General features: G+C 43.4%; 11 protein-coding genes and 1 non-coding gene across 12 annotated transcripts; 2 read left to right on the top strand and 10 right to left on the bottom strand.

Annotated features, from left to right (window-relative positions):
* Nucleotides 1-328: 328 nt before the first annotated feature.
* UTP7 (Utp7p) lies at nt 329-1,999 on the bottom strand (the record flags this gene model as incomplete). Its single annotated transcript, XM_022611594.1, has 1 exon — nt 329-1,999. One exon carries the CDS (start codon nt 1,997-1,999, stop codon nt 329-331), a length of 1,671 nt encoding a protein of 556 aa, XP_022462987.1.
* Nucleotides 2,000-2,229: 230 nt separating this feature from the next.
* Nucleotides 2,230-3,096, bottom strand: GET2 (GET complex subunit GET2; the record flags this gene model as incomplete). Its single annotated transcript, XM_022611592.1, has 1 exon — nt 2,230-3,096. The coding sequence occupies one exon, from the start codon at nt 3,094-3,096 to the stop codon at nt 2,230-2,232; it is 867 nt and encodes a 288-aa protein (XP_022462986.1).
* A 1,403-nt stretch (nt 3,097-4,499) lies between these two features.
* On the bottom strand, nt 4,500-4,573 carry KNAG0Btrna9I. The gene has a single exon. It is a non-coding gene; the product is annotated as a tRNA-Ile (tRNA).
* Nucleotides 4,574-6,756: 2,183 nt separating this feature from the next.
* GID12 (Gid12p) lies at nt 6,757-8,952 on the bottom strand (the record flags this gene model as incomplete). The annotated part of the gene is made up of 1 exon (XM_022611591.1): nt 6,757-8,952. The coding sequence occupies one exon, from the start codon at nt 8,950-8,952 to the stop codon at nt 6,757-6,759; it is 2,196 nt and encodes a 731-aa protein (XP_022462985.1).
* A 450-nt stretch (nt 8,953-9,402) lies between these two features.
* On the top strand, nt 9,403-9,933 carry KNAG0B02960 (uncharacterized protein; the record flags this gene model as incomplete). The annotated part of the gene is made up of 1 exon (XM_022611590.1): nt 9,403-9,933. The coding sequence occupies one exon, from the start codon at nt 9,403-9,405 to the stop codon at nt 9,931-9,933; it is 531 nt and encodes a 176-aa protein (XP_022462984.1).
* Nucleotides 9,934-10,069: 136 nt separating this feature from the next.
* DLD2 (D-lactate dehydrogenase) lies at nt 10,070-11,629 on the bottom strand (the record flags this gene model as incomplete). The annotated part of the gene is made up of 1 exon (XM_022611589.1): nt 10,070-11,629. One exon carries the CDS (start codon nt 11,627-11,629, stop codon nt 10,070-10,072), a length of 1,560 nt encoding a protein of 519 aa, XP_022462983.1.
* A 616-nt stretch (nt 11,630-12,245) lies between these two features.
* On the top strand, nt 12,246-14,762 carry CDC48 (AAA family ATPase CDC48; the record flags this gene model as incomplete). The annotated part of the gene is made up of 1 exon (XM_022611588.1): nt 12,246-14,762. One exon carries the CDS (start codon nt 12,246-12,248, stop codon nt 14,760-14,762), a length of 2,517 nt encoding a protein of 838 aa, XP_022462982.1.
* Nucleotides 14,763-15,168: 406 nt separating this feature from the next.
* On the bottom strand, nt 15,169-16,107 carry KNAG0B02930 (cyclin family protein; the record flags this gene model as incomplete). Its single annotated transcript, XM_022611587.1, has 1 exon — nt 15,169-16,107. One exon carries the CDS (start codon nt 16,105-16,107, stop codon nt 15,169-15,171), a length of 939 nt encoding a protein of 312 aa, XP_022462981.1.
* An 804-nt stretch (nt 16,108-16,911) lies between these two features.
* VCX1 (Vcx1p) lies at nt 16,912-18,153 on the bottom strand (the record flags this gene model as incomplete). The annotated part of the gene is made up of 1 exon (XM_022611586.1): nt 16,912-18,153. One exon carries the CDS (start codon nt 18,151-18,153, stop codon nt 16,912-16,914), a length of 1,242 nt encoding a protein of 413 aa, XP_022462980.1.
* Nucleotides 18,154-18,528: 375 nt separating this feature from the next.
* On the bottom strand, nt 18,529-20,142 carry AIT1 (Ait1p; the record flags this gene model as incomplete). The annotated part of the gene is made up of 1 exon (XM_022611585.1): nt 18,529-20,142. The coding sequence occupies one exon, from the start codon at nt 20,140-20,142 to the stop codon at nt 18,529-18,531; it is 1,614 nt and encodes a 537-aa protein (XP_022462979.1).
* A 353-nt stretch (nt 20,143-20,495) lies between these two features.
* Nucleotides 20,496-21,185, bottom strand: RPP1B (ribosomal protein P1 beta; the record flags this gene model as incomplete). The annotated part of the gene is made up of 2 exons (XM_022611584.1): nt 20,496-20,702; nt 21,072-21,185. The coding sequence occupies 2 exons, from the start codon at nt 21,183-21,185 to the stop codon at nt 20,496-20,498; spliced, it is 321 nt and encodes a 106-aa protein (XP_022462978.1).
* A 652-nt stretch (nt 21,186-21,837) lies between these two features.
* Nucleotides 21,838-22,098, bottom strand: INH1 (ATPase inhibitor; the record flags this gene model as incomplete). The annotated part of the gene is made up of 1 exon (XM_022611583.1): nt 21,838-22,098. One exon carries the CDS (start codon nt 22,096-22,098, stop codon nt 21,838-21,840), a length of 261 nt encoding a protein of 86 aa, XP_022462977.1.
* Between the last annotated feature and the right edge of the window lie 191 nt (nt 22,099-22,289).

Raw genomic sequence — 22,289 nt, 5'->3', positions numbered from 1 at the left:
TTTTCGGTTTTTCCGAAGAGGTGGGGAAGAATGTCCCAAATGGAAATGGGGGTCGTACTGCTTTCTCCCGCAGAGAAAGCGATGCAGAGAGAGAAGTACAAGGACCGTATCTCGGTTTAACTATGAGTTGGGAACAATCTAGTCCACGTATTGCGTAACTCAAAAGAGTAAAGTGGGGTGGGGGGAAGCGTGGGGGTGGGTGAGGAGTAGTTAAGCATGCATTTCTTGGGAAGGACCCCTCACTATGTTAAACAAGTTTCAATGCTGGTGTGTTAGGTTAGGTATATATATTTATGATACAGATTCCTTCGATGTATGTGATTAGGCGTTATGAAAACCGGCTCAAAGCTTCAGAAACGACATCCTTGTCGTCCTCAGCAATTTCTCCTCTTTTCACGAGCTCTGCCCTCTTACGCGACGCCTTTTCTTTCTCCAACTCCTTCTGGACTCTCAGCTTCCTTTCATCTATGACATTACGCGTCTTCTTACGTAAAAAGGAGCGTAACCCAGAGTTTTTACCCTTCACTTCTGGTTTAACTTGTGGGATGTCCGCGTTCTTCTTAGGTTTCTCCTCATTTGCTATTGCTGCCTGGGCCAAATCCTTCGCTGTCAGGCGGATAGTTGAGGCGTTCTTGTCAACAGTACCTAACGTGTTTGGATCTAACGTTATTGTGTCCGCTGGCAATTTGTTCAATAATGTTCTTACCTCTTGTTCTTGTCTCTGTTTAGCAGTTTCATATGGATTGATACTCAATGCGTCGTAGTTGGCCTCACCAGAGCCAGGAATGATTAGATTGGTCACACCATCCTCATGGCCCACACCAAGCAAATCCTCAAAGGGCACAAACTCCATGTTGTTGACTTTGTTCCCAGGGAATAGTTCTGTCATATATGAAGTGTTTCTGTTTTTTAAACCCCCCATAGAACCAAAACATGGCTTTGCCTCTTTACTGCGTCTCAGTGAATCCTTCCAGATTGTTACATGTGGGCCCCTGCTCATCGCAAGCAATCCCGTGTCAGATATCGTCACGTTTGTCCCAGGGGTTGGTAAGTTCTCGACACTGTGAAGTTCTCTAAAATTCCTTATATCCCAGATCTTTAGAGACTTACCCCCATCCACTGTCGCCATGTAATGTCCACTCCTATCTACTGCTATACTATTGATGCGACCTCTACCTGACAGTAGTTTCACTAGCGGCTCTGGCATTGAGGGAGACCAAAGTGATACTGTACCGTTGCTATGTCCCAGGTGCATAACGGCGTTCCATGGATTTTGTGTCATGGATGTAGTGGGACCCATTTTCGTTTTCAGTTCAGAGACCAGTTGCCCCGTAGATACATCGTGATACTTCAACCACCCAGTTTCACCAGCGGTGGCTAGTAGGTAATGGTATGGGAGGAATTGTAGATGCCTAGCCTCGATGTGCTGATGCAGTCTATGCAATTCAACACCCTCGTGGTCATAAATGAATGTATATTTTTTTTGTGCGACTGCAAAATATTGTTCATTTTGTAAGTAGGTTGCACCAAAGCAGGATTCGTTCAAATTCAGCTCCGCACGTAAAGAACCTTTCCTCCAGTCCATAGAAGCGACATGTCCCTTGCGTCCAGTTATCAAAAGATGTGTACCATTCCTATTGTAATTGATATGGTATGGTCCAAATTCAGTCAATTTCAAATTCAATGCTTTGTTCTTCGTTGTGACATCAACACTAGATTTGATCTCATCTTGTTTGACTTTAAACGTTTTTTCCATTTCATCTTCAGCTTCTAGATAACCAGAGGATTCAGGAAGCAAATATTCAGTGGCCGCAGCTGACGACACCGCGTATGCATACTTGTCATTCAGCCGTTGCATACCAGCCTTTAATTTCTTATCTCTAGTTTCCTTGAACTTCTTCTTCCTATCAGAGTTACTTGAAATCGGCCTTTCAAACTTCGATTGATTGTCCCTAGCTTTCGGGCCATTCTTCTGAATCTTGGCATCACTATAGGCCATTTTTGCTTCCGCTAGTGAATTGATCGGTTGTTCTTTTTGCTATGCGATGAGCCTTAGTCAATTACAAGCTCATCTCATCTTTGAATATTGAAAGCTCATAAACGGAAAAATTTTTCCACACATTAAAAAATGACAAAAATTGGTTACCCGAAAACATCTTACAGTAGGATAACACGTACAGCAGCGGCACCTACATTCTTAACTGGTTCCCTATATGGCAGCAAATCTAATTAAATATACATCATAATACCTAGAAACACTAAGACAAAGCACACATCTGTTAGAAATATTGACAGAACATCCCAATACTGTAGGACCTGGACAATTTTACCTTTGATGTTTGAGATAGGTAGCACTCCTTCAGGAATTAGAGAAGATAGTTTTACGATCTTGCTAGTATTATGCAGAGTGTTGACCTTGTTGGTCCTTTCAATTGTTTGTAGTCTTTGGTAAAATATAGAGACAGCAACAATTTCGAAAGATGTGAAGACCATGAAGAAGTGCGAAGGGTCGGTCAAAATTGACAAACTCTTTGGTACTTGAAACACGGATGGCCTTCCGTCTCTTGTGACCAGGTACATGTAAGGAAGTAGGAAACAGCACCATTTTATTAGAATACTCCACGCCTTCAATCGATTAACTAGGTAATCATGGTAGTTCAATAGTGCCTGGTCAACAGGAGAAACGGCTTCTTCTGGTAACATACCGGATAAATCAGGAGTATCGCCACCCGGATTCATTGACTTGAGCAACGAAAACAAGTCAGGGGAAGAGCCATCTTGCTTTTGCGCTCCAGCTAATTGCTTTAGCAGCTCCACTTCAATATTTCTATCCTTCTCCTCAGTAGTCGTGTCACTAGTAACAGTTGGACTTGAGAATTGTTTTTTTCCTGCATCTTCAGAGAATGCAGTTGCTCCACCCAAGTTGGTGGTGGGTGTAACTTTCTTTTCGTTCTCTAAAGGCGAAGTTGTGCTCAAATGACTATCCGCTTGGCCGGTAATCTTGTTCAACCGAGAGCTGGCTCCACCATTGGCAAATTTCTTTTGCCTTCTCTCCTTCAAAAGCCTTCGCTTTTCGGCATCAGATAGTTCACTCATCTTGTGGTATTTTCGCAAATATATTGTGGAGAGTAAAAGTTGAGATATCTGTTTAGTAACACTTGATATGTCCAGTTACTTTTTTTTTCAAATATCAATTTTTTCATAATATTCGCAACGGTGAACGAAAATGTCAGATGGACTTCGATATTTACAATTAGTGGTTACCACTGGGGTCAATCACAAAGCAATTATCAAATTTACGCATGTTCTATTATGAGGACAGAAGCTAAACTTTCCAAAAAGGGAGCTTCAAGAAAAGTCCACAAGAAGGGCAAGAAGAAGTCGTCAAAAAAAACAAGACGTTGGAGGTAAAAAGTACTGGGAAAATAAGTAAACGCTTAAAGAAGTACTGTGTAGATTGCTCAGGAGAAAAGCATTTAACCTCTCTGTGTCCAAAAATATGGAGAGTATACGCTACAAAAAAGAATATGCGGATAAGGAAAAGAATATTGTCCCATTTCATACTTTTTTCTGTTACCTTTGCGGAGGGAAAGGTCATTTCGGTGACGACTGTTATAATAAAAGACAATCGGCTGAATTGGCAAGCCATGGAAGTGCCTTTTCTGGACAAAATCTTTCAGATAATTTGAAAGAGATTTATTACGAACGTCTCGAGCTGCATGGAGAAGATGAGCATCAAACTACCAACGTTAGCAGACGAACGACCCATAGCAGGTTCCATTTCTATCCACCGCCATACAACATGAGCTCCTTTAAAAACCAGACAAGTGTAATATAATTAACATCAGAACTTTTTCAATGGAAAGAGAGATAACAAGCAAAAATAACGCACATACTACAGGATTTGGCAACATATGCTAGACAGTTAAACGGTGAAACCATCTCAATAGAGCTCCATTACTTATTATTTTGTCCCGTAGAGTTTCCTTCTCATTTGATTTGCTCTGCGAGTTTTGTGTGTTCTTTGGCTACAACTGTTCTAAATCATGTCCCTCAAAAATATAATTTTGAATCCTGACCAGGCTCAAAATCGAATAAAGTTTCCACTCATTACCAGTAACGTGTACCTGCTGACTCGCTCTCTTTTATGGTCACAAGCTGGTCACCATGTGTTCTTAACACATCCAACTGTTAAACAGAACGCACTGAGTAGCGAAGCGGAGTGCAACGATGATTATATAATACAAACTATTAATTGTAAGGGTTCAGAAGAGAATATTCGTTGAAGGGAGAAGTATACTCGTCTATCTTTGGAAGATTAAGACACAATGATCAGACACAATACTGAGCTTTTCCAACGTGCCTATAGTGATCTAAAATGTTTTTCGTTATATGGTATCTTGGTGAGGCCTGATCTATCTCAAAAGAAGCAAAATAATCAATAAGAGACACTAGAGGCGGGTATTCGGTGCGGTAGGAACTTAAGTGAAGCAAAAAAATGGTCTCTAGCAGGATCGAACTGCTGATCCCCGCGTTATTAGCACGGTGCCTTAACCAACTGGGCCAAGAGACCGAATTTGATTTTGATGAAATAACTGAATCGTCCAATGAGTCCTTCTTACATAACTTGGACGAATCAGCATAAGTCAGAACATATGCATAGCTCAAGATCAAAAAAAGACTAAATTTTAATAAGAATTTGGGACATCATTTTTAGCTTCTTTTATATAGAATATATAGAAAGAGGTCAGATTAAGTAGCTAGTGTAACGGACGATTAATACTTTATATGACACTGCGCTCTAGTCTTAATTTTAGAGATTCAAGGTACTACTTAAGTCACTCTCTTCGATTCTACCTACAAAAGATATTTTGAAATTAATTGTCTTGACTACTTGATTTGAGGCTGGAATTGTTTGAAGAACTCATATGGTACATCTTTACTTCTCTTTCCCAAGACTTTATCAAAAAGGGAATATAAATTATGGTTGTATATTGGCAGTGTTATTCTTATTATGAGGATGAATTGTCGAACTCGTATGACTATGTATACGGCACAAATAAGAATGTCAATCAGTCCACATTTTATTCAAACACAGCCGACTTTAGCTCTTACATTCTGGCAACAACTATAACAACACGAACAAAAATTGCACATTACCCATCTAGGCCTGTACTCTCGGCAGAGGCCCGATGATGGCATAATTGCGGTCTTCTTCAATCATAGCATTACCTCCTAGCATTGGAATGAGGGTGCTGTGGTTCTCATCCTATTGTAATCCACTAGTTCTGTTGGATGTATTTTGTCCATTTCCGTTGGTGTTGTTCCTGTTCTTGGGCCGATTAGAAGAATTGTTGTGATTCATTTTCCGATTGTTGCCATTGTTCGAAAACTTGTTGTTCTTTTTCTTTTTGTTGGAGGATTGCATATCGCGCCTGCCCTGTTTTCCTCTTGGGACCTCATCATCATGAGTCCGATGGCATTTACCTGTCCAATCCATTTCAGTGTTCTTCCGATACGACATGATCTACAAAAAGGACACACGGAAAGACAGTTCGGTTTATATACGATAGTCGTATTGGACCGACGTCGGATGTAATCCTAGGAGGAGGATCTTCGCCATTTCTTCGAGCAAGAGCGGTTTTAGGAACGTATCATACGCTTCGATAAACTGTAGCAGATCCTGTGAAGACCTGATTGGCTTGTGGATAAAGTCTGCCGTTTCCCTGACGAGGTCGATCTTGTAATCGTACGTTAGTGCGAGACTCTCGATGATTTCGTCAGCGGTTACTGCTTCCCTCTCCTCTGTGGATTTGTTCTCTATGAACCGTTGTAACCAGTCCAATGCACACCCTTTAAAAGATTGTTTTGCAATGATCTAGGAAAAAATTCCTAACACTTTGGCTGGTCCATTAGCGATCTCCTCGAATTCGTTCTTCCAATGGATAAACTGCATCAATGGTTTTAGTGTTCCTCCGCTAAATCTGAAGTCTTGAAAGAAAGCTAGTATTCTATTGCTCGCATCAACGAGGGACACCTCCGTTTGTACAACTGCAACCACGGTTGGTTGAGCGGCCACTGCAATTGGTGCTACCATAGCTGCCGTTTTGCTCTGCATGTACTCCAGGACAACCCTTTGAAATATTGCCAGTAGTTCTGGATCCAAAGTAATGTTCGTAGGAGTGGCAGTATCAACAAGGTTATTTTCTAATAAGGGCTGAGTATCGCTGCATCAATTCACAGGCTTTGACTCTTCCTTGACCTCCGAAACGGTCAAAGGGACGTCTCGTTCATTAGTTTTCTGTAGCTTAGACGACATTCTTTTAAAAAAGGTGTGGTGGAATCAATTATTTTGTTCGTTAGATCCTGGATTCAGGGATGATCTTGAAAGATGTCGGTGCAGATACCTTGGGGTTTCTATACGCTGCGGATACCGGGCCATCCGCACGTCTCGAGTTGATCTTCTCGCATGTCAGGATTATAGTACTTTACAGTACTGTAATTGAGAGGGTAACAGATCATTAGTCCGTTCCACAACCCATTCTCACATGAAGGTACTATAGTAAGAACAATTAAAGTTAAGGGCTTACATCGTGTTGTAACTACATAGCGACGTAGCACCTCTTAAATTTTACTCATCTTTTCCGTATCTTTCAGGTTCGGGTGCGTGCCAGGTCCCCAGGTGCAGTATAATACTTGTCTCGAACATGAATATATATAGAAGCGTACATTTTTGTGTTATATAAGAGGAGGTAATCAGTTTCCGTTTCGCTCTTTCCTCATTTTGATACGCTTCGAAATGGTTACTTGATTGGCATTGTCATTTGGTTCACGCTTTCTGGGTACCGCCACCCCGGAATCAATTAATAACAATTTGTCAACAAATGTATTTCTCTTTTTCAAACGGAGTGAATCTTGGGGTGTGACCTGGCCTATCTTTGAGTCAGAGTTGAATACAACTCCAAATGCTTTAATTTCCCCGGGTAGACAAGTAACTATCATAACAAATTCCATATTGTACGAGCTTCTCCTTTCTGTCAGAGAGTGGGAGACAAATAACGCATCGCTAACCAAACCAAAGTTATATCCAGCTACTTTAAAAGCTCCATAGTCGTTTTTCGAGAAACATTCAGTATCCTTAATCTTCCTTTTGTCGACAACCAATATGCCATTGACATCGATAACAACGTACAGATATTCGGTTAGTATAAACAGCTTCTTGAATGAGGATAATCTTGATAATATCTCGTCAAATAAAATCTCTTCGTCGTCTGTAGAAGATCTGAGGTAGTCGTCGTTAGTCCTAATTGTCTGATTGTTGAAAGAATCTATTTTTAGGATCGCCTCGTCCTGATATTTCGGCCTAAACACACTCAGTATCAAAAAAGTGTCTATTGCAACTATTTCCATGCTTTTGTATCTATCCGTTAAAAACGAGGTTGTCGTTTCCAGTTCTTCTGTGAAAAATTCACTATCTTCCTGTTCGGATTCTCCCAGCATTTGATCACCTTCTAAAATCTCGGAACTGTTACTCCTAAGCCTAATTTCGTCGCCATTATGTCGGAATTGCGTTCTTCTTCCTGTACTCGTGTTTGTACCATGGTGTATTTCCCCAGGATGTCGTATAGATGATATTACATTGAAATCCACGGTGTACGATTTCTTACGGACGTTGCGAATGAACGAGTTAAGTTCCCACTTTGAATATTGTGGGAAATCAACAGGCTCGTTCAAAACATGTCGCTGTAAACTTCTGGTTGTTCTTGGTTGAGGCCTGCTCGTTGGTGTATAGATATTTTCTTGAGATTGTTCGTTTGTCATTCGGTATAACGATTCGTACAGTTTATCGTCGGCACGGCTATGAGACTGTTTCCAAACGACCGTTGATTTTAAGTATCCTGTACCGTGATTTTCCAGAATTTCATTCCATAAAGTGGAACTGATGCTCTCGTATCCATATACTGATTCGCAAGCCATCCAAAATGCAAAGGAATGAAATCCATTTTCAATGGCTACGTCTTCCCACGGGATAATTTCCTGTTTGATAATCTCCTGTATTCTTTTCTTGATGTGAGAAAATGTAATAAAGTAGTTGAGGTACGTCCTAGGAAGAATTACTTTTCTTATCATGATTGGGTTTCTTGGAGAGACAGTGAGAAAACTTAATTTATCGAACGGGTTAATTTGAAACCCGGATACACTGTCTTCGAGACAGATTAGCATCGAGGGTCTATAGATGTATTGTTGCCTGTATAAGTCAATGAAGTAAAGGATTGATCTGGGAACGGTGGTCTTTGGTTTTTCTATTGGGATCAAATAGTAGCATATATGTTTTAGCTTCGTCCTCCCTGTATACTCTGTCTTGGAGAGAAAATCGCTTGTCTCTCTGGATTGGATCTCTTCGCTTGGGTCGAAATATGAGGGGAAGCTTTGGTCTTTCCATGTGGATGGCATATCTGGTAAGCACAAATTATCACACTGTTTGTAATCTTCAGGTAGGTTCAGTATGAACGTGTAGATTCTTCCTGAACTCAGACAGCAATAAAGTAGTCCATCTTTGTACTCGAGGCCAATCATCACGTAATCTGGAAACATGCCATTACTATAATCCTCTGGGGAGCATCTCAGAACAAAATTGGGTTCCAAGGATATCGTATTTGATACCTTATACTCGTAGTCTTGGATCACTTCGATCAATCCATTTGATTTCCCTACAAACATGTAGTCAGAGTGATCCACATCATCATAATTCAAGTGGTCCGGTATAACGCTTCTACTCTTAGGCTTGAGATAGCAGAATATTTGTGTTGTCACACCAATGTCGGTAGCTTTATCCTTCTTGTACGAGACCACTGATAACCGTTTATTGTTCAGCTCGAGAATGCGATAGCCGGATGGCTTACCCTTTTGGTTACAGGGAGTCGAAACCACGAACCTTATTGGGTTTGGCATTTCCGTATTCCATGCACCACTTGAGCAGTTTACAACCGCAGTATAATGTATAACTAGGGAGAAAAATCACTTGTTTTGTCACACCTGATGTTTGTCTGTCGTTTACCTTTAGAGACGTTTATGCGGCTTAAAAAAGAGGTACAGTACAGTGTCTTAATTTTGGGCAATAATAATATTATATCTGATATTCAGTAAGACGACTGAAAGTGGAAAGAGATGACAATGTTCGGGGAACTTGACACTTACGCAGTGAAAAGAGGGAAGCAAGTATTTTCCAGGCTTACTTCATGAGACTAAGCTCAATCAAGCTTAAACTGGGGACCACTTAATCTCACTAATGTCCGGATCATCTAAGTGGGAAAATGGTTAACAAGAAAAATGAACCATATATTATCAAAACGAGGTGACAAACATTAGATTATTGGCCCATTGAGAGCTGGTTTGCTGGATATGAGGGGTGGTAGTGGGTCCATTGTAAGGAATTTGTCCTGGGCAATGAGATCTTGGAACGAGTCCTCGATTCTGGTGGACAAGAAGTCTAAATTTCAAGCGCGATGTTGCACACTAACCGACCAAAAGGAAGTCCCCAGTATGTTGAATGAATTGGTGAGAGAGACCAAAGCTGTAGCTAAGGCTTCCCATCCACATATGTACGCATGGAGAACTGGTGATGTGAAAACAGTTGCCGGTTCTTCAAATGGAACGAGTAAAAAGCGTTCCCAATCTCGTAATCGAAATAACAACAAAAGCGACGGCGACGACCAGGAAACGCGGGTAAAGAATTTGCAGCAAGGGTCCTCGGACTGTGGAGAGGCTGGTGCTGGACAAAGGTTATTGACTTTACTGGAGCGCTCTCATGCAATAAATGTTCTTGTAATTGTTACGCGATGGTATGGCGGGACACCACTGGGTCCCGCCAGGTTTAGACATATATCTACCGCGGCTGTAGAGAGTCTCAAGCTTGGAAAGTATATCTCTTGAGATTGAAGTAAGAAGTTATGCGGGAATGGATGGAGGTAAATAAATAAAGGTAAGACTGTAAACTAGGATATTATTATATGTTATTGATATATGGAGTGCGAGTATTCCAGGAGATCACACTCGTATATTTACACGATCAGATATATTTGTAAGGGTTCAAGATCCCGTATGGATCGTAGTGTTTTTTGATGTCCTTCATCATATTGATCTCGACTTCGTTCTTGGTGTATTGGATGTAATTCTTCTTTTGGAACCCCAGGCCGTGTTCTGCACTAATTGAGCCGTGCTTCGATTGAACAAACTGGTAGATAAACGGTTCTAGGCATTTTTCGATCGTTTTATTGTACTCGCGGCAAGCGAGGTTTAAATGCAAGTTACCATCGCCGATGTGACCATACCCGACTGCAGCGATGACAGGTTTAGACTCGTCTCCGATGAGGCCCTCGCTTTCTAGTCTGGCGTTTGTCGCCTCGACCAAAGAGTACAGGTCTTTCAAGGGCAAGGAGACATCGTATTTGTAGACACCTCCATTACACTGAGCGGATTCTGGGATCATCTCTCTCCAATGCCACAAGTTTTTTAATTCCGTCTCGTCCTGTGCCATTGTACCGTCGATGACCAATTCGGATTCCATTGCAGTCTCCAAGAACTTCTCCAACTTGGCGTCATCATGTTCCTTGTTGGACCCGGAGGTCTCCAGTAGGATATAAAACGGGTACTCGTCCTCCAATGGGAAAGTAATATCGTCCTTCTTCAAATGATCTCTTGTCAGTTCGATCGATTTTGCGTCCATGAATTCGAATGCGGATAGGATCTCTGCCAGTTCCCCCTTTGCCTTCACGAACACTTTTTGTACGTCCTCGTAGCTTTTCACGGCTAGGAAACTGACGTTCACGGCTCTTGGTTTCGGTGGTGTGAGGATCGAGACACCCGTAACGACACCGATCGTCCCCTCAGCACCGATAAACAGTTGTTTCAAATCGTATCCTGTGTTGTCCTTCCGCAGAGAGTGCATGCTGTCCAGGATAGTCCCATCGGGGAGCACCACTTCGAGTCCCAGGACGTTCCCGTGGAGGGACCCGTATCTGAGCAACCGCTGTCCGCCTGCATTAGTCGCAACGACGCCACCTATCTGACAGGACCCCTTGGCTCCCAAATCCAGGGGGAAGATGTGGTCCCGTTGGACGAGATAATCGTTTGCGGTTTCGAGGATAACCCCAGCATCGCACTTGAAGATCCCTGACACTGGGTCAAAACTTCTCACTTTGTTGAGGTTGCTCAGGGAGAGCACGATCTCGTCGAACACTGGGACAGACCCACCAACGAGGTCTGTGTTCCCACCCTGTGGTACAACAGCGAGTTTCTCCTCGTTACAGTAGTTCAAGATGAGCGACACTTTCTCGACAGTTTTCGGTTTCAACACGAGACTCGCCTGCCCACGGTACTTCTGCATCCAGTCCTCATTGAACGGGTCCAAGTCCCCCTCCTCTTTCGAACCAAGCAGTTCCTGCTTCGAGAGCACCGTGCGGAAGTACTCTATATCATCAGAGCTCAGCCTCTTGAAGGAATCGTTCCTCTTGAGCGAAAGATACGACTCGCTAGTCAATGGGACTTTCGAAGCGTAGAAAGCGGTAAAGGAGCGTGGCACAAGCGACCTCACCCGCGGGGACTGTCTCCAGATCAAATTCTTCAACATATTGCTACGTTTGGCTGTTTCCGTGGCAGATTCAGAACCGTGCTACGTCGAAACCACCGGTTTACGTAATTTTTTTTGTTCAAATCAAGCTTCTCTCCTCGACCTCTCGACCTCATTTTCTCTGTTTCTTCTCCTATACGTAACTACATATGCACTCAAGAGAGCGCGAGTACAGAACGGCAACTGTTGGCGGCCTCGGTCAACGCCGTCACCGTCTACTCAAGTAACCAGCCCCTGTGTGTATGCGTGTAGTGAGATCCTGTGACCGCCACTGGCCCACACTGGCCCACAACTATGGGCAGAGAGAGACCATCCCAGACACTCTCATACGCAGCGACGACCACACTATGGTACACTATGGTAGCGCCGCACTGCTGCCCGGAGAAACTCTTAGAGCCGCCGCGGGTCTCGGCCGAAACTTCTGGGTGTGCCGTTTTTGGTGTTACCCGGCCCTTTTTTTCTGGTTTTCCACGATTTGTTTCCGGGTGGCAAAAAAGTGCTCGGGAGTCGCTGGTTTATAAAGAGGGCGGAAATTTTGGAACTCGGTGCGGTTGCGTGTGGCAAAAGGGGACAGTCTGTTTTGAGCAGATAGAGAGACACAGCGAACGCAGTAGAGATGAGTGACGAACACAAGCCGCTGCTGGATGGATCTGGTGGGGACCCTCACACGGAGGACCGTTTGGCCACCGCGATTCTGCGGAGAAAGAAGAAGACGAACAATTTGATTGTCGATGACGCGACGAACGACGATAACTCTGTCATTGCTATCAATTCCAACACGATGGATAAATTGGAGCTGTTCAGGGGGGACACCGTGCTTGTCAAGGGGAAGAAGAGGAGGGATACCGTTTTGATCGTGCTTATTGATGACGAATTGGATGACGGTGCGTGTAGGGTTAACCGTGTCGTTAGAAACAACCTGAGGATCAGGCTAGGTGATTTGGTTACTGTGAACGCGTGTCCTGATATCAAGTACGCGACGAGAATCTCGGTGTTGCCCATCGCGGACACAATTGAGGGGCTTACGGGGAACTTGTTCGATGTCTACTTGAAACCGTACTTTGTGGAGGCGTACAGGCCAGTGAGAAAGGGCGACCATTTCGTGGTCAGAGGTGGGATGAGACAGATCGAGTTCAAAGTCGTTGATGTCGAACCAGATGAGTATGCAGTTGTCGCACAGGACACTGTGATTCATTGGGAGGGTGAGCCAATCAACAGAGAGGACGAGGAGAACAACATGAACGACGTTGGGTACGATGATATCGGTGGCTGTAGGAAACAGATGGCGCAGATCAGAGAGATGGTCGAATTGCCCCTAAGACATCCTCAACTGTTCAAAGCGATCGGTATTAAGCCACCAAGAGGTGTGCTAATGTACGGGCCTCCGGGGACAGGTAAGACTTTGATGGCTAGAGCCGTCGCGAACGAGACTGGTGCGTTTTTTTTCCTAATTAACGGTCCTGAGGTTATGTCCAAGATGGCAGGTGAATCGGAATCCAATTTGAGAAAGGCTTTCGAGGAGGCAGAGAAGAACGCCCCAGCAATTATCTTCATTGACGAGATCGACTCGATCGCTCCAAAGAGAGACAAGACTAACGGGGAAGTCGAAAGAAGAGTCGTTTCGCAACTGTTGACTTTGATGGACGGGATGAAGGCTAGATCCAATGTTGTCGTCATCGCCGCTACGAACAGACCTAACTCGATCGACCCAGCTTTGAGAAGATTCGGGAGATTTGACCGTGAAGTTGATATTGGGATCCCAGACGCCACGGGGAGATTGGAAGTTTTGCGTATCCACACCAAGAACATGAAACTTGCCGATGACGTTGACTTGGAGACTTTGGCTGCGGAGACACACGGTTACGTCGGTGCCGATATCGCCTCGCTGTGTTCCGAGGCCGCCATGCAACAGATCCGTGAAAAGATGGACCTCATCGACTTGGAAGAGGAGGAGATCGACGCAGAGGTGTTGGACTCCCTTGGTGTCACCATGGACAACTTCAGATTTGCTCTTGGTAACTCCAATCCATCCGCGCTTCGTGAAACTGTTGTCGAGAGCGTCAACGTCACTTGGGATGACGTCGGTGGTCTAGACGAGATCAAGGAAGAGTTGAAGGAAACGGTCGAATACCCAGTGTTGCATCCAGACCAGTACACCAAATTCGGGCTTGCTCCTTCAAAGGGTGTTCTGTTCTACGGGCCACCAGGTACGGGTAAGACTTTGCTAGCTAAGGCGGTCGCCACTGAAGTGTCCGCCAATTTCATCTCCGTCAAGGGTCCAGAACTTCTAAGTATGTGGTACGGTGAATCTGAATCCAACATCCGTGATATCTTCGACAAGGCAAGAGCCGCAGCCCCAACGGTCGTCTTCTTGGATGAACTGGACTCTATCGCTAAGGCAAGAGGTGGCTCCGTCGGTGACGCCGGTGGTGCCTCCGATAGAGTGGTCAACCAATTGTTGACCGAAATGGACGGTATGAACGCCAAGAAAAACGTGTTCGTCATTGGTGCCACGAACAGACCTGACCAGATCGACCCAGCTATCTTGAGACCGGGTAGACTGGACCAACTGATCTACGTCCCATTGCCAGACGAACCGGCAAGATTGTCCATCTTGGGCGCTCAATTAAGAAACACGCCTCTAGAACCAGGTCTGGACTTGACGGCCATTGCAAAGGCTACTACAGGTTTCTCCGGTGCCGATTTGTCCTACATCGCCCAAAGAGCCGCCAAGTACGCCATCAAGGACTCCATCGAGGCACACAGGCTCAGACTGGCAGCTGAAGAGGAACGGAAGAAGGCAGAGGAAAATGTCAAGACGGAGGAAGATGTTGAGATGGCTGATGCCACTGCCAAACAGGAGGCCGTCGAACAACCGGACCCTGTTCCATACATCACAAAGGAGCATTTCGCAGAGGCCATGAAGACAGCCAAGCGGTCCGTCTCGGACGCGGAATTGCGTCGTTACGAAGCTTACTCCCAACAGATGAAGGCCTCCAGAGGCCAGTTCAGCAACTTCAACTTCAACGAACCAGCTCTGGGAACAAACGGTGATGCTGCGGCAAACGCCGCCGAGGGTAACGGAGCATCGTTTGGTAATGCTGCCGAGGAAGATGATGACCTTTACAGTTAGTTATTCTCTTTTTACAGGAGAAAACGAGGGAAGAAAACCCCAAAATGAAAATAAAATAAGAAATGCGGTAGGATTTAAGGAAATGCAATGGGGGTCTGGGGCAGGTAATTGAAGGGATTGGTGGACTAACCTCCTTAGCATGTCACGCGTCCTTTAAACCCCCCTCACGGCGGACATATGTCGTATATTCTAAGCATTTTATTTATTTTTACTATTTTTATAAAAATGATTGTATAGAATAATATTACATGTTATCGAGATATTCTTACACGGGTGGCTTATGTATTTTTCTTTTCCATGTGACTAGGGCATATTGTAATCGTATTAGAATATATGTGTGTGTGTATGCAATGTGTAATACCGCTTGCACTTGTTTAAGATGCACTTGTTTAAGATGCACTTGAGTTCATGCTTTCAAATGGAACAGAGAACCCCAACTGGTCTTCCTAATCTTCTGTATGAGACTCTCGTGTCTCGAATGCTGGTGATAACTGTACCCACCACTTTCCAAACGATCCAACATCATGTCCTCATTCAGTTCAGTCAATGAGAAAGCCTTCTTCGACCGCACAAGCGAACTCTTGTAACTTTTATCCACGATAGGGTCAATAGGTAGTACCGCGGGCTGGTCCCTCAGTGAACTAATGACGACGCTCTCCTCAGAGTCACGTGTAGATAACGTCTTCATGCTCTCGTTGCTTGATTTAGATGCAATGGATGGAATGGAGTCGACGGAACCGGTACACGCCTCGTTGCCCACGCGGAAGCGCTGCGTCGCAGTATCCCTGTAGGCAATGTCTTGAGGGTTGAAGAACAACATATTTGTCTTTTGCAACTCTCTGTACATGTTGAACCGGATAGGGATCAGTAGGGGCTGCAATGAGGAAATCAATTCCTCGATCGAAAAAGTGACCCTCCATCTCAGGTACGATAGAAGCTCGCGCTCTATTATATTTATCTCTCTGTTTGGTAACAGATTGTTAGTATGTTTGCTCCAATGTTTGTTCAAGGGCGAGTTATCGTTCAATGTCTTGGCGGCAATTATCAAACAACCCAAAAACAGTCGATGTCTCGTTGTTTCAATGCCAATGATGTTGGGTGGGAGAATGTCCTTCAGTCGAACCAGGTAAACAGTGCTGGCCATCAAAGTAGGGGTTCCCACTTTCGAGTTGGTTACGAGCCCAGCAATGAACTCGACCAAAGTTGGGATGGGAGGTTTATCCGAACTTCGTACCTCCGGTCTTAGATGTGTTACAATCGATTCAGTCACCTTAGCTAGATATTTGATCATGTCTAACGAGACTGGCTCCCTATTGAAACGCAACAGAGCATCATATTCAGACATTTGCTATTCGTGAATTTGTAATTATGTTATCCTTGGTCGGGATTAGTCGCACCTCTTGGTTCAAAGACAGGCAAGTTCATTGCGTGGAGAAGAAGGTAAACATGTAGCACACCCGGGAAGGTCCTTTACATAACATTTGCTAAGATTAGTTTTCTTTATATAGCATGCATACAAGTTCCCCCCCGTTGCTGGCCATCATTTCAATCGAACAAGAAAACTCATAGAATTGGATTGAATAAAAGACCACGCAGTTGGCAGAAAAGTCCAGTTTTCTGCTAATCTTTCTCATTGTTCTACAGAGAATTACTTGGTTCTACAAAATCTCCTTGCTGGTTTAAAGCCCGTAACGATGACGAAGACTGCTGTTCTGCCCCCGGTCTACTGTTCAAGAAACCAGCCCTGTTGAGCCTCCGCCATTTTATTTTCACTCGAGATTTTGCAGGGCTTTTGATTTTTCCGGAAATATGCCCTGATTAGGAAATTGGTGCTGCGGATTGCGCTACTGCCGTAAAGTCTAAGCCAGCCACTGCTGAATAGATAGTGCTAAGAGTAGCGACGTCTCATGTTCGTATCGCCATCGACAATGTGCTGCGTACGTGCACAGCTACAAGAAAGATAAATCTTTTTTATTACATAAGGTTAACAAAGAAAAATAGAAAGCAAAAGAGTATGTAGGACGTGTCACGTCATGAAAATTTAGCAGTGCAAAGCCAGATTGAGTGAAACACTGGGGGGGAAGGTAAATAATTCATATAGATTTAGTAAAAATAAAACAACTTGTTAATGGTGCATGTGTCAGGGATCTCACATCTTTGCAGCATCTCCGATAGCCTCAAGTGCTTCAATGTCTGGATAGTAGAAGAACGCCATGGCAATCAACAGATACATGGCCAAGGACATAACACCTTCAAGCCAGTTCGATTCACCGTCCAGAATCAAGTAGTTGGACAAAAAGACGGCGATGAAAAGAGTGGCAGTTTCGAAGGTCGAAAAGTTTAATGTCATGGGTACGTCAATAAACCAACCTAGTAGGACCAAAAATGGCGTAACGAATAGTGCAATCTGTAGCGAAGACCCAATGGCAACACCCAGTGCTAAGTCCATTTTGTCTTTGATTGCAACCATCACGGAGGTGACATGTTCGGCGGCATTGCCCACAATTGGGATGATTATCAAACCAATAAATGTCTTAGACAACCCGGTCGACGCAACAACGTTGTCAATCGTCCCGACTAGGTAATCGGCACAGATAGAGATCAAAACAGTAGAAACAAACAAAAACCCTAATGAAGACTTGATACTCAATGAGTGCGATGGCTTGGCAGATAGCTGACTCATTACTTCGTCAGTTTCCTCCATTTGCTCTTCGAAAATAGTGTGATGAGTGTGCAATTGGAAAAACAGAAATAGAATGTAGACGACCAGTAAAACCAGGGATGTACCTCTTGACAAAGAAAGAATCTTGCTGTTGATCAAATCGTCCTCTTTCCCCTCTGGTAGAGTAGCTTTAAAGGCAGCAGGGATCAACAGAGAAGCGCATGAGATGGCCAATAGAGAGGACATGGTTTGTGCAGCAGTTTGGTTAAATGTTTGTTGAACTCTGTTGTAGCCACCAAACACAAAACAGAACCCAAGGACCAGCAACAAATTGGATAACAGACTACCAAGCATGGAAGCCTGGACTATTCTAACTTGGCCCTCTTTCAGGGCAATGATGGACACAATAAGTTCAACTGCATTCCCAAGAGTAGCATTCAAAAGACCACCAACAGTGCTACCGGCTTTGTCAGCCAGTTCTTCGGTAGCATAGGCCAGGATGGCCGCGAGTGGAATAATAGCAGCAAAGTTGAAGATAAATGTCCACACGTGTGAGAATTCAAAGTAGCCCCAAATGATACCAATTGGCACAAAAACGAGTAAAACATTCAATGGTGAGGACATGATAACATGTCTTGTATCATCTTTAAACGATTGGAACTTACTTGTCAACTGCAAGTTTGGATGGCGGTCATCGCTGGACAACAAAGGCGTATGGGAATCCATCATAACTGGCTAGCAAAAAAAAGACTGAGGGAAAAGAGCGATCAAAACAGGAACACCCAGTTTCAGGATTCTAAAATCGATAGCTTTCTCAGTACTGTTGTGTATGTTGGTAGACGTTCAACTGCAAACAACGAATAAGTCCCTTAAAATTGAGGAACGTCCAGCAGAGGGGACCCGTTTATACATTACCAAAAAAAAAGTTAAGTTTAACGTACAAATTAAATGTCAAAAAAAAAGAAAAAAATAGCAGAGACCCTTCAAAACTCTAAGGATATATAAGAATTTAAGATTTAATAGAACGACAAACCTTAAAGAAGAACGTTCCTTTAATACCTTTGTACTAGTTCTCTAGTCCATGGAACAGTATTATGTAGACAGCTAGACAGACACGGTACTTATCAAACCGGCTATGAAGACACCTGTTCCCCACAGGAACATACTTGGGAGTATAAACCAGCTTTTATCAGCTACACGTCTCCATGCACACCGAGTCCTTTCAATCCAACCCTTTACCATGGACACACCCGATTTTGTATTTTCTTGTTTTATTCTCACATCAAAATCGCTCAAAAAAGCAGGCGATATCTGAATATCCTGAGCACTTGGAAAGTTCTCATCTGGAGAGCTTGGGTGCACCATCGGGTTCTCGCCTCCATACGACATGTTAAAGTAGTTGAGATTGAGATGGGAGAGACTCTCTGTACCGACCGTCTCCCCAATATCTTGGTTAGGAGCGGCAGCAGCGCCTCTTTCATCTTTCTCGTGGTATAGGAAAGTAAACACGCTCATTGCAAAATTGAGGAGAGACAATGGGAGAACAAGGAACGTAAGAAAGAACTGTATTCGGCTTTTACCGAAATAATTAACTGTAGGCGTAAAGAGTCTCTCGTGACCTCTAACAAAGATGAAGTAAACGGAAAGGAGAAGGCTCTGACCGACTATGAGGCAGGTTGTACTGGCCACGATGAGACACATTTGTAATATATTGTAAAACAACAGTTTTGGGGAGTCACAATAACAGAAATGCTTAACAGTAGAGTGAAACAAATTTTGATCTACTGTACCTCTTTCAATTTCATTGTCATAATGGGCCCATACGTATCCGTGCTTCCTCGTCAGTGTCGGTACTATAGCACGAATAGTTCCAGCTCTGTCTGACGAAGAGGAAGCCAGTCGCATCGAATTATCTAGTGGGTCTATCATTAGAACTGCGGTATTATTAGTTTTCGGAGTGGCATCCATTCCATGCTTAATTGTCTTATATGTCTGAGGGCTCGGATTGCTATTCAAGGGTTTCAATTCTGAGGAATAGACGTTTGAAGATATGGAAGATGAAAGATGTCTCATTTTAACACACCGAGATAGCGTTATATCTTTCCGTTCCAAATGAGCGTCATCTGTCCCGTTTATCTTAACCCCTTCATTGCTTTGGCTGGTGGATACCGGAAAAAATGATCCATCTGAGTCCGGAATATGTGACAATTCTTGGAAGGTGAATAGGTTTGCAACAAGACATATAATCAACTCCCCAAGAGCCCACGATACTCCAAATATGTAGCTCTGTCTTGGGATTATGTGCCATTGATCTTTTGAATGATCTTGGTTAGGATACCCCAAAGGTTTCGATGAAGGGTCTTGTACCTGGGGATATGCTAACGCTATCAATATGCACAACATGAACCAGTCATTCACTGTGAAGTCGACAAATAGACTGATCATCAGGTTAGAAGAAGAGCCGACGGTCAAAATGAACACCTTAACGAAATAGAAAAGAAATGGGGAAAATAAACCTAAAAGAGACGTCCTGAAATAATCCTGGGAGTTTGGTTTGAACATCATAGGGTCATCATACTGCTTCAGTAAAAATGAAGACCCTGAATAAAATAATGCAAACATGAGTGAGACCGAGAATAACGACACGATCACAACGACGGGTCTGCTGGAACAGAACAGTGGCATAAAAAGCGACGCAGCATGGTCAAGTCGTACCATGTGTGGTTGTTATTTGCAACTGCTTTTACGAATATGTTCTTATTGAAGGTCAATTTCTTGTTGGTTATCCTATCTCTTAAACCTTTAAAACATCCCTGCTCGTGCGTACCTTTGTCCTCATATCAAAAAAAAATAAAGGTAGACAGAAATTTATTTTTTTTAGGATTCACCATAGAGAAGCGTGCAAGCGATAAGATCATTTCGCCCAATAATGCATGTTGAATGGACACAACTCGGTTTTCTTCAGCGATTGAGCTAGTTTAAAGTTACTGATGGTGATTGATGTATTTTATTTGGCAGTTAAAAATGATACATAAAGTAATTATAATATTATTTTGGAGACTTGATCAAGTTTAATCGAATAGACCGAAACCCATGTCAGCATCGGATTCTTCTTCTTCTTCTTCAGCGGCTTCTTCAGCGGCAGCTTCACCAGCGGCAGCACCGGAAGCAGCGGAACCAGAAGAGGCACCGGCAGCAGGACCAGCAGCGTGGAAACCAGATAGGATTTCCTTCAAGTCCTTACCTTCCAAAGCATTGGCGTAGACATCAGCCCAGATCTGGTTAAAAGTTGTTGCACAATAATGGAAACATTATCATAAGATATTTGTTAGTAAATCTATACTTTAGGAGCACGGACTGCGATGGGGAACGACATTCTTGTATACTTTGATGTGAGGATGCAGGACAGGAACATAAAATCTGGTTGTCATTTCTATGCATGGACAAACTGAAGGTAGTTTCAAACTGACTGTTCAATTACGGGGCCGTATGTGGTCTAGTTAACCAGCAGGTACACTGTGTATCTTTAACGATACATTAGAATCCCCTAAACCATTCCAATTATAACACAGATAACACGTATCCCCTCATACATCCTCGCATGGCGCATAACAGTGAAGTAAAGTTTAATATCAATAGGAACATACTTTGTCAACGGAGGCACCGGCGGCCTTGGTAACAGACAACAAGTTGTCAGCGGAGATTTCCAAACCAGCGTCGGCTAGGATGAAAGCAGCATAAGAGATGATAGCGTCAGACATTTCTATATGTTTATTTCTTGGTTGGTAAGGTCCCTTCTGAACGTGAACACAACCTGACTATACGCCAAGCCAACCTAATCGGTTATACCTTATTGAATATTGAAATTTCGGGAATCGTACTTGCGTGGGACCACAGTGGTACTGGTGCGGCAGCGACCTTGGTGGGCGTACACACCTGCCTAGAGCTTTCTACCAATGGGGAGGCGCTCCGCCTGGAAAAAGCGACATTTACACGGGGCCGTCCTACTAGCTACTTGGCCTGGGGTTTTGTTTCCAAAAGCGGTAAAAATATTGGGAAAAGTAAGAACAAAGAAATTGGAAATGTAATTTTGAAATTGTTTAAAAATGGTGTATGGGTGGAAATAGAGTAGTCATACAAAATTTGAAATAATAATTCAAGGTGATTGACAAACACCTTTCAAAGAAGCGCGCTATTGCATGTTGTAAAAGAACCAGAGAATATATAGTTATAGCATATTAAAGATGTAAGAGGGAATAATATTACCTAGTTTATATATTACAGAGAAAGCAGCCTTTTTTGAGTAATGAGTAAGCTAGCTCTGTTCATGTTATTTAGAAAACTAGTAAAGTCGATTTTGGTCCCACTCCTAGTATGCGTGGGGGGTTGATCTTCACTAACACTTTGAGGGCTTCATTTTTTCAGTTCGGCAATCTGGCCCTCCAGGTTTTCAATCTGTTTGCGGTTTTGTTCCAGCTGCTGCCGTAAGTTGCGTAGTTGTTCCTTCTCGTGCTGTTTTATGTAGTAGTCTTCATTGGCCTTTTCCCTCTTAGTAAACGAGTCCTCATTGCTCCCACCTCTGGGTGCACCTGTTGAGCCCGCAGTGTACCATCTTGCTGATAAAACACCGGATGGAGCCTTTAACGAGCGTGTTATTGTTGTACGAGGTAGCATAATATTAGGGGAGACTGGTGCTAGTTTGTAATGATTTTTTGGAAAGCTAACCCCCACTATTTTAAGTATATTCCCAGTAAGGACCACTTTGTATTTACTGTCTATATAGTCTCGAACGTTTGTTCAGAGAGTGTTTCTTCTTAGTACTTTTGGTCCTTACAACTCCGTTACAATTTGCACTAAAACTATCA

This window comes from Huiozyma naganishii, chromosome 2 (genome assembly GCF_000348985.1).
Source record: "Huiozyma naganishii CBS 8797 chromosome 2, complete genome".
In the NCBI taxonomy this organism is placed as follows: Eukaryota; Fungi; Ascomycota; class Saccharomycetes; order Saccharomycetales; family Saccharomycetaceae; genus Huiozyma; species Huiozyma naganishii.
Note: the sequence above shows the minus strand (reverse complement) of the source record. Positions and strands in the feature narration are given on the sequence as shown.